Here is a 10504-nt window from a genome sequence, read left to right on the forward strand (position 1 = left end):
CGGGTTGGCATAGATGCCGCAAGGTGATCTTGTACCTGGCCGATCAGGGAGGATTCATATCGCATGAAGGCTTCAAGCCTTGCATGCAGGACCTCTGGTCCCTGTGATAAAATAAACTCTACATGTGCAAGCCCAAATAAAGTTTTGAGCTTGTCATACGCTGCGCGTTGCGCCTCTAAAAGTTCTGGAAACTCTTCCGTTTTAGTGAAGGGGTTTAGTGTCAACTAGTGCCCAAGAGTATATAGCTTAGAGAGGCGTCTATATCTTACAGATCAATGCGGAAGCGTTAGGAAGGAACATAACGCGTTAAGATGAAAAGCGGAATTGAGCTTTTTTTTAATACCATAGCTAATTTAAAAAATATATTTCGGCCGCCAGATTTATATCTGGCGGCGCCCCCATTTGTTACTCATAACAAATGGGATTTAGTAAATTAACTATTTTAGAATATGTGTGCCCATTACAGCGTCAATATTCCCAAATTTGGTATATTGAAACTATTAAGTCAAAATTAATAACGATAATAATTTTGTACTGATCTACTTACTTTTTCTCACAGGAAATAATATGTATTATTCCTCTTACAAAAAATAATATGTAGGTATCGGAACACCCCGTTACACAAATATAGTGCAGCGAAAGGGTGAAAGGTGGCAATGGCATTCATAAAAAGTTTCCTCGGCTTTTTTGAAAAATAGGACTTCGTGATGGACCTCTAGCTTTTTTAAAGCTTACGCCATGAGAAATAATTTTACTCGATTGCGCACCTGATAACGGTAAGCGATGTTAACTAGGCTGTGGCGACCCTCCTAGTGCTCGTTTCGACTATTGCCAGAATTAACGGCAATTCAAAGATAGTTTAAACGCTGAGCTGGTGGAACACCAAGCATCATCTAGAACACTTTTCGATAAATCGACGGATCATGTAAAAGCGTAATAGCGAAGAAGGCCAAAAAAACGAAGCCGATCATTGCATGTTAATCGAGCTATTGATCCGGATGGACGGCTAGCCAGGAATAGAGATTTCGTAGCTATTCTTGCATTTTGCACCTCACCATGAGCAAAATCGTGTCAAGATACTAAGGCGACTTGACTACGTAGTGATTTTCGTTATAGCAATCAGGCCAGAAACGCATCTACAGCGGACTGAGTGAGAAATACGCCGAGTCCCTTTCGATGTCGAAAACGCTAATAAATTACGGATCCTTCAGGCAACATTCAGAAAACCAGTCGAATGAAAGGCCCGCTGCCAATCGTTGTCTGTTTCATTATCGTTGCCTGCACAACACTACCTCATCAACTTCTTACGCAAAAATGGTGAGTCAAGATACCACTAGTGTGTTGTGCCAAGTGTTGGTCCATAAGTGTTTCACAGTAGCAACCAGGGATGCATGCGCTTCGCTTTCGATATTGCAAAAGAGTCGAATAACTTAACGCTTTCATCTAAAGTTTATGGGCTTGCATTAGCCATTTGTTTTTGTTCATGACTCACTGAAAGTGGTTTTCTGATTTCGGATAGGATGCAACTCGTGACTTCATGCTAGCTAAGGTCGTGAACGTCCTCGGACGCACAGGAAACACGGGTAACGTGACCCAAGTGCGCGTCGAGTTCCTGCAAGATGATAAGCGTAAAATTATTCGCAACGTCAAGGGTCCAGTACGTGAAGGCGACATTTTATGCCTTCTCGAATGGGAACGCGAGGCTCGTCGCTTAAGATAAGCAATGCTGTGCTAAATGAAGAATGAAGCGGGGGCAGCATAGGAGACAGTTGTCAACAACTAGCTTGGCGATGCTGACATACGCGGAGTAATGTTAAGTAACTGACGCCTTCGTTGTTGTCATGAACTTTTGTGCACCGGTGGATTGCATTTTTTTCGGATACTGCTTTTCATGCTTGAAAGGTATTTGTCTGATGTAATGGGCGATAATTTGATGAGGTTAAACGCTATTTGCTATAACATTTCGCAGTAGCTTGTTCTTCAAGAACTCATGTGGCATTGTCATTCCTCGCGCACTTTCTTGGATGAAATGACCATTCTACCTCGAGTCATAGTACTTACACGTTTACCAGGTAACAGACATTTCACATAGCAAATGAAGAAATAGCTTTTCATATTCCAGTAGCGAGTACAACGGCTCTCACTCCAGATGCAAACAAAGAGTACATTTTGGCTACTCGGATGCTCAAACGCAACGGCATGTGCTCTTCTTACCTTTATATACATTCCCACACATTAATTATTTTGTCGATGCCACCTGATACAATAAGCGGTAGACTCGGATGAACATCTAAACACGTCACGAAGTGGCTGTGGGCCTCATCCAGCGTCCTGACGCATCGACCAGACTAGGAACACACCGCGACACAATTCGTTAGCATTCATCATTAAACGAGCATTTCAATCGGGGTCACCGACCTCAATGTCAAACACGCGAATAGTTTTGTCTTCACCAGCGCTAAGTGCATACTTTCCGCTAGGATGAAAGCGGACTTCACGCACCCAATTCTCGTGACTCGCAAAAACGATAAGCTGTGTGCCGGTGAAAGCTTCCCACAAACGGACTGTGCGGTCGCGGGAACCAGATAGGAGAATCTTCATGCGACGGATAGTAGGTTTACTAACCACAGCGACACCACTTGGCTCTCCTGCTGTGCTATCCGTGACGCGATTGTTAACTTCTGCAAAGCTGCTTCCGTTAGCTGGACTAAAATGACCCGTGGCTGCAAGTTTTTTGGCGTAAATCTTCTCAATAACCTGCTCCTGTCCTGCCTTCGCAAACACCACGCTCTCAACAACATGTTCGTGTTCGCGAATAGATTGCAAAATACGCATGTGCGGGAGGTCCCAAAACAGAATCGACCTATCGTTTCCGCAGGAAGCTAAATAAAGTCCGTCGTGACTTACCGCTACATCGCGCACCCAGTCAGTATGTCCCGTATTCAGCGTATTCACACAGTAGCCCGTGGACAATTCCCAAACCTTTATAGTGTTATCACGTGAGCACGAGTATAGCCGGTCGCTTGCGAGGTCGGGGCCGAAAACGATGCCGCAAACGTTATGGTCATGTCCTCGTAAAGTCCTTAGACACTCATAATCACCATCGCTTGAAAAATCCCAAATTTTTATGGACAGGTCCGTAGAAGTAGAAGCTAGCAGAGATCCAGGAACATTAAAAGCTAAAGCCTGCACGGGGTTCGTGTGACCCTTTAAGGTACGCTCGTACTCGCCAGTCTCAAAATCCCAGACTTTTACACTTGCATCCTCGCTTCCAGAGACAAGCACGCTAAAGACAGGGTGAAATAAAACACAAGTAATGGGCGAGCGGTGTCCCGTGAGCGAGAGCTTGGCGGGTGCGCGAGGTAAAAACTCGGTGCGCTGGCGGGCGCCCAGCATGTCCCTTCGACTCAGAACGCCGCCGACTTTGGCATTTTCCTCGAATTGCGCCAGCTTTGTTTCAAGCTCCATTACCTTTCGTTGCAGACGTATTACAGAAGTCCATTTCTTTTCCAGCAAACCAGCGTGTTTGCCATCGCTGGACTTACTAATGTCTGCCTCATTTTCAAAGGCAGCAGCCGCGGCAGCAAAGCGCTCACCCATGCCTACGAGGTAGTCCAGCATAGCCTGATGCCTAATATAATGAAATTAGAGAGAGAAGGAGTCGGGAAGAATATATATATTAGCGCAGACGTACAAGTCATGGCGCTGCTTATCGGTTAGCACCATCGGGTTTTTAAAAAGAGAAAAACAACTTGGACTAGAAGAGTTTAACGTGAAATTCAGAGGCTAAAGATGCTTTTAAATAAAACGCAATATAAATTTGGAGTCCTTGAATTATCAAAATGTTGAGTAAATTGAGAAAATGGGGATCAAAGCTACTCAAAGCATTCGTCGTCATACAACTCGACGTTCTTGCCGCGTGGTTCGTATCCAAATACTTGTACAATGGCCGCAATTACTATAAGCAGACTGCCAAAAACCCACATGATTCCTTCGAGAGAGAGATTCCAGTCACTAAACATTAAGGCACATACATATGGGCCGCAGAACGAACCGATGCGACTGAAACCTGCTGGATATGCTGCACCAATGCCTCGAATCGCCGTCGGGTAATTTTCTGGAGTGTACGCGTATAGGCAGCCCCATGCACCTAAGATGAAGAAGGATGTGAACGATCCAGTCACCATTACTTGCATCTCGGTTGCATTGACGTAGCCCATGGCAATGGCAGAGAGAAATGATCCAGCAAGAAAGAGCACAAGGGCAAGTTTGCGGCCGATTACTTCAACCAAACCTGCGGCAGTAAAGTAGCCTGGTAGCTGAGACGCCGTGATGATGAGAATTGTTTCCCAGTGGCCGTTCATGTCGTAGCCCTTGAAAGAGATCAGCGTCGGGAGATAAATGAATATGGCGTAGTACGACATCGATAGACCAAGCCAAAGTATCCACAAGACCGTCGTGCGCACACAGAACTGGCGCTGGAAGAGCATTGCAATGCACTTGATGTGGGAATCCGGGAGTTGAGGTTGATAGAATCTCTCCGTGGCAGCGCTTTCGGTCTCTGTTTTGGGATCGTACGGGTCCATGCCGTGTGCGCGCTCGATAGACTCAACGATGGCGACAGCTTCATCGTAGCGGCCGACACTTGCCAACCATTTAGGCGATTCCGGAATGTACAGGCGAATAGCGACGGCGTAGATCACGGGTGCGCAGCATATATAAAAAGTCTCACGCCAGCCAATCCTGGGTGCAATACAAAATGCCATGACAACAGCCACCATGCACCCGATCGACCAAAAGGACTCAAGCAGAACAACAATCTTGCCACGAGTTTTCTTCGGAGAAAGCTCTTGCACTAGTGTGGAGGCGACAGGCAATTCGCCCCCAAGACCGATGCCGGAGATGATCCGCGCAAAAGTGATCGAGTTAATGTCCCAACTAAAAGCGCAGAAAGCAAGACCGGCGAGAAATAGCACGAGCGTGGCCATGAAGATGGGCCGGCGGCCGAATTTGTCAGCCAGCGATCCAAATAAGAAGGACCCAACGAAAGAACCGACAAAGACGGCGCCGCCTAAAAATGATGCTTGGCGCGAGCTCTGTGAAATATCCTTGCGGATTAGTTCAGCGCAGTAGGTGAATACAAACGTTTCCATTGAGTCCATGGCCCAGCCAATGCCTGTCAAGAGGATGAGCTTTATGTAAAACCACGACAGCCCCATAAAGATTCCCGGGTTGCGCTCGCCAATAGCATCAATTCGCAGCGTGATGCGCTGCACAGCCTCCACATTGCTGGCTGGGGCGCTGCTCATATTAGAAGAAATTTGGTATTGCGTCAGCTGAAATACACGTTTGAAGAATGGTTTGCTTTTTGCTTCAATCCGTCAAATTACTCGAATACATGACAAAGCATGACTACGTATGGGTCCATAATATGATGCATATGCTCGATTGATGGACAGCTTTCACGTATGATGTGCCACAATTTTACGAATCAAAGTTAGATGTGTTTCACAGGTACTTTTATATTTTTCACCTTCAGCTTGACTTTGAAAATGCAAGTTGTCTCCATCATATTATAAGTCAATTGCTGTCATTAGATGCGCAAGTGAATAACCTCAAATCGATTGTCCAATTCAAGCGAAGTATGCTATTTCGTATATTTTTGCTGACAAACTCTTTATTCAAGTCACCAAGCATGACGCGCTGTCAGAAGCAATTTTTTTTTGTCGGCAAGTTAGGTGTCGCCAGTAACGTCGTGCCAATTTTCACTTTACTTCATCAGCAGCTTATGTGATTGTGCCTCCCGTATCGCCTCCCATATCCTCACTTTATGCTTTTTTATATTGCATCAGCGCTCCATGTGATGATCGCGACTACGTGTATTGCTTTGTTAGAATAAATAAAATTCCACTCGGCAACTTTTTTTTTCCAGCACCCAAAATGCAGCAATGTCATTCAATTGCCAAGATTAAAATTATGTATTCCTGTATTGTACGCAGGCAATGATCTAAATGGAAACAAAGTTTGCACATGCGAAATTTGTGCTTTCACGCTTTTAGATACGTTTTCTTTTCCTATATTGAGATGTCAAGGCAGAGCATTTAATGTAGTATCATAACCGCTGTGGCAGCTGCTCTCGGCGATGTAAGTTTAATACTGTACATATGTTAAATTTGGCGGGATATGTCTATAGCGGACAATGAAACAGAATATGCATTTTACTTGTTTATTGTAAATTGATCTAGACTGAAGAAGTCAACTTGTCCACCACGACGAAAGCCCCAATCCATCCTCATCAATCGTTCCCTTAAGCATGCTCAGACTGTCAAAATGATTTTAATTTAAAACACACAAAATACATGCACTCACAAAGATATGGATGGCGGAAGGCGTAGGGTCGTCGTCTGACAGATCTACACTCGACGACCGTCGGCGGGCCATAGATTGACGCATGTCACCTGCACTTGCCGTCTTTTGAGATTTGGTTGTTGCCTCTGTTGTCGTGGCTTGAATTCCTACTTCCACGAAAACTTTGGTCAATTCTATTCCTATTATCACATTGCTAGCATCTCGCTAACCTTTTGCTGTTTTGGTCACGCGCGTAAAGTTTATATTTGTAACGCGAAAACGAATTTCTTCGTGCAGGTCCATGAAAAAAATTTCTACCCACCGGAAGTCAGCCCCTTCTTGAGGACCTCAGTGACAAGATTATATAAGAAAAACTTACCTTGTCCTTCCGAATACTTCCATACCCAAAGCTTTTCCGCCGTGTCACTATTCCATTATCGAGGGTGAGAACAGGCAGAAACGCATTTATAAGCTTTTCTCACAAATAGGACGGAGTCTGCAACGCATAGGACGGAATAATGATATCCTGAACAAAGTCCATTGAAACTCGAATGTGCTCCTCTGTACAGCTTACGATGCGGCCTTTCAGAATTTCACCCACAAAAGGTCTAAACACAACTAAGCGAAATTCTACTTGCGAGTGCGACGTGCCATCCGATGGGTGTACGAAAGCATCGCCAATGCTTACAAAATCGTAGAGGGTGATACATAGTCCCACGTCCGCAATAACTTTGTTAGCGTACTTGCGGTCAATTTCTTCGATAAGAATTTGCGTGTAGTCTGCGTCAAATAGCTCTGGTGCGATAGGAATAACGTCCGAGATACGTGTAAGCACAAACATGATTATTTAAAATGAGTGGCATGTGGTACTTGTACCTTTTTCTTAGAATAGAGGATTATGTTTTCAGTAAGCAAAATAAGCATCTAATAAACTTCACCATCGTAGACAAAGTAGGTCAGAAGGCGCACGAGCGTCACAATAACTATGTTCAGACGTACATCTTTTGATGGACGCGACTTAGCGAAATAAATCTTATAATTCCTAGCCATCTATTGCGTCGATCAATATGCGTATCATCATGTGTGCAAATTATTGGCCCTAGCCTTTTGAAAAGCATCTGCCGATGTCATACTTTAGAGGGGTTCGTTTTTTTTCGCACGCCAAAAGCCAAGCCATGGCTGAGTCGTCATTGCTCACGTCTCCGTCATCACCCAATGGCTACGGAACGCGATCTATCACACCCGGAAGCATAAAAGCGGATGATCGCTTTCGCCGATCGCAAGTCTCGCACGCGTTTTTGCTCAAGAAGGAGGAGAACGCGGAGGCCCAGCATCTAGCTTCAACCTCGGGCACCACCTTGCGCGTGCAGGTTGCCATAAATGTTTCGCTCGCAGCAAATGTTGTAAGTATATAAGACTACAAACAATTTAAATGCATCTAAGTTGGTTTTCGATTTACTTTGATGGATCGCTCGCAGGCCTTGAGCATTGTCAAGATATACGCCGCCTTCACAAGTGGGTCATTGGCCGTACTGTCGTCTCTTGTGGACTCAATCTTGGACCTTACATCACAGGCGCTTTTCTGGTACTCAGACAAACGAATGCATACGCCAAGCGTCGAGTATCCGGCCGGGAGACGGCGACTTGAGCCCATTGCCGTCATTATATCAGCCACTCTTATGGGCATGGCAGGTAAGACGTTATATATTTGCAAGGATAAATGCATTAACCTCTTGTTTTCCTATTTTATGTAGCTATTGAAGTGATTCAGCAGTCGGCTGGGGCGCTTTTGAAGGGCTTAAGAGGACATCAGCGGGAGCTAAATATCTCCTTTTCCACGATGGCTGTGCTTTTATGTGCAATTGTAATGAAGCTTCTACTATGGTATGTCTGCGCCAAGATTGCGTCGCACTCGTCTTCAGCTGATGCTTTGGCTCAGGTGAATTATATCGTCAACTCTTTTCAATTTGACTCTCATTTTAATCGTGACTTCGATTGGCAGGACCACCGCAACGATGTCTTTAGCAACTCGGTGGCTGTCACTGCTGCCTTTGTGTCGCACTCGTTTATGCGTCTCTGGTATCTCGATTCCGTTGGCGCTATGTTGATCTCGGTTTACATCGCCATTAGTTGGTTAGCCACTGGAAAGGAGCAAGTGGAGCGTCTTGTCGGTCTTCGTACGTACAGGATATTAGCTGCGTTTTCTGTAGATATTCAATTTGTCTGTACGTGTCAATTTTAGAAGCCGAACAGGGATTCATAGACCAAATTCGAATGCTGGGCGATATTCATCACCCGATGATGAGAACAGACATCGTGAGAGCGTACCATTTTGGAAACAACTACTTAGTGGAAATGGAAGTTATATTGCCCGAGGACATGTGCGTTAAGGATGCTCATGATATCAGCCTGAGCTTGCAAAATAAAGTAGAAGAGCTGGATAATGTCGAGCGTGCATTCGTGCATGTTGACTACCTTGAGCGAAATTATGACGAGCATAAAGACCCTACACTTCGACGCGATTCGGTGTAACAGGATCTACGAGTCCTTAACTTGATAGCGAATGGTGGCAATACTCTAAAGCTGTAATGAGGCTAGAAGTTCGTGCTATTGTTTGGCGGAACGATGCGGCCAATGCCTCAATCACACTCACCATTTAATTTACGGGTGCTGGTATGACCTAGAGACGTCCGTCAATTCGCAGTCAATTTTCTCAGCTTGATTAATTTAGGGAGCCGGTATTGTCACACACCGCTTTCGGTATCGCCACACACCCATTTGTTTACAAATTAATGAACTACATAAACTATTTTCATGGTATGAGTCATTCCACTGCATCGCGAAATTAACAATTATTTAAAACACCCTACCATTAACCTATGCATTAATGATAATAGTGTAATGTGTGTGAATTGGGTGCTAAGCCTTTTATGTAACGGGGCACTGCGACTTGTACTGTTTCAGTACAAGTCCACTTCACACTGCTTCAGTTGTGAGTGGTGCCTCTCGTTAGGTGACGTACACTGTACGTATAGAGGAAGACTTCTCTTAAGACAAGTTAACTTAAGAGGGTAAAATGAAAACTGTATTAATATAGTTAAGTGTCTGTTAATCTATCTTTGTAAATGTTGTCTTAACTATAAACTAATACTAAACATGTAAATGAATTCTTATCTATCTTATCTCGTAACTCTCTTTGATTACTTCTACAGCTGATTAGTCCGCGGAATAAATAGACATAATGGTCTATACCTATTTATGGATAAGAATTCAGGAAATTACTATTTAAAGTAATTTCCTCCAAATATTATCTACCTTTTGGATAATATTAATTAACAACCTTTTATTGTTAATTTCATGTAACGATACACCCCGTTACAACGAGTGAAGCCAAGACAAAACCTTTGTAGCCATTTGGAAGCACCTTGCTGATCACAATGGGTACCACTCGCTCTGGATCAATGGCTACACCAACGTGGTCAATAGAGTATTGTATACCGAGTATAGCAATGCCAGCACTAAAAGCCCACCGTAGACTTAACAAGACCATGGCGACAAATGTCTGGGACCGTACTTCTCGCTCGGATTTAGTCGCCAGGACCGATTGTAACCCCGATCCTCCAGGGCCCGCAGCTGACCGCATGATTTGAAGAAACGAGTACGACGCGATAATGTAGCCAAATGAATTGTACATGAGTATGAAGCTTCTTCTGGGACATTGAGAGACCACGGCGGTACAGCAGAGACCCAAGCAATACGTGTCGTGTTCATTTCAACAAATTGACGCTCGTTTTGCATCGATGCAACGGGCAAAAAGACGGAAAACGTCTTTGGAAGGTGAGCCAGGAATCCTGATATTGCGACCATTGTAAAGGATGTGAAGATAAAAAGACTTTGATATACATCCGTGTATACGACCGTGGTATATCCGGATGCAATGGTGTATAGCATGGCAACAACCATCAACAAAGCGGCCGCCCAAAAATCAGATGGCAAATTTCCCACTCGGGCAATTCCACAAATTCCGTGAAAATTTTACCTGTAATATTTGCAATACTCCATTAAGTCGACGAATCGTCCAAGTAGCCATTTACCCTTCACGTACCTCCACCGACGGCAAAATACGTCGTTGCCAAAATGCCACTTGCGATCTTTG

General features: G+C 44.4%; 5 protein-coding genes across 5 annotated transcripts; 2 read left to right on the plus strand and 3 right to left on the minus strand.

Annotated features, from left to right (window-relative positions):
* Nucleotides 1-1342: 1342 nt before the first annotated feature.
* On the minus strand, nt 1343-3726 carry CCR75_008269 (uncharacterized protein; the record flags this gene model as incomplete). The annotated part of the gene is made up of 3 exons (XM_067966323.1): nt 1343-2348; nt 2419-3631; nt 3695-3726. 3 exons carry the CDS (start codon nt 3724-3726, stop codon nt 2217-2219), a joined length of 1377 nt encoding a protein of 458 aa, XP_067818839.1. The 3' UTR covers nt 1343-2216.
* Nucleotides 1538-1720, plus strand: CCR75_008270 (uncharacterized protein; the record flags this gene model as incomplete). The annotated part of the gene is made up of 1 exon (XM_067966324.1): nt 1538-1720. One exon carries the CDS (start codon nt 1538-1540, stop codon nt 1718-1720), a length of 183 nt encoding a protein of 60 aa, XP_067819081.1.
* A 149-nt stretch (nt 3727-3875) lies between the features above and the next one.
* Nucleotides 3876-5309, minus strand: CCR75_008271 (uncharacterized protein; the record flags this gene model as incomplete). Its single annotated transcript, XM_067966325.1, has 1 exon — nt 3876-5309. The coding sequence occupies one exon, from the start codon at nt 5307-5309 to the stop codon at nt 3876-3878; it is 1434 nt and encodes a 477-aa protein (XP_067819082.1).
* Nucleotides 5310-6255: 946 nt separating this feature from the next.
* On the minus strand, nt 6256-7376 carry CCR75_008272 (uncharacterized protein; the record flags this gene model as incomplete). The annotated part of the gene is made up of 7 exons (XM_067966326.1): nt 7348-7376; nt 7225-7280; nt 6831-7143; nt 6728-6774; nt 6579-6695; nt 6353-6515; nt 6256-6322 (listed from the first exon to the last, which is right to left on the minus strand). Exons 3-7 carry the CDS (start codon nt 6887-6889, stop codon nt 6256-6258), a joined length of 453 nt encoding a protein of 150 aa, XP_067819083.1. The 5' UTR covers nt 6890-7143; nt 7225-7280; nt 7348-7376.
* Nucleotides 7377-7496: 120 nt separating this feature from the next.
* Nucleotides 7497-9256, plus strand: CCR75_008273 (uncharacterized protein). The gene is made up of 5 exons (XM_067966327.1): nt 7497-7751; nt 7827-8040; nt 8103-8287; nt 8351-8525; nt 8591-9256. The coding sequence occupies exons 1-5, from the start codon at nt 7524-7526 to the stop codon at nt 8878-8880; spliced, it is 1092 nt and encodes a 363-aa protein (XP_067819084.1). The 5' UTR covers nt 7497-7523; the 3' UTR covers nt 8881-9256.
* Nucleotides 9257-10504: the final 1248 nt, after the last annotated feature.

This window comes from Bremia lactucae, linkage group LG10 (assembly GCF_004359215.1).
Source record: "Bremia lactucae strain SF5 linkage group LG10, whole genome shotgun sequence".
Lineage (NCBI taxonomy): Eukaryota > Oomycota > Peronosporomycetes > Peronosporales > Peronosporaceae > Bremia > Bremia lactucae.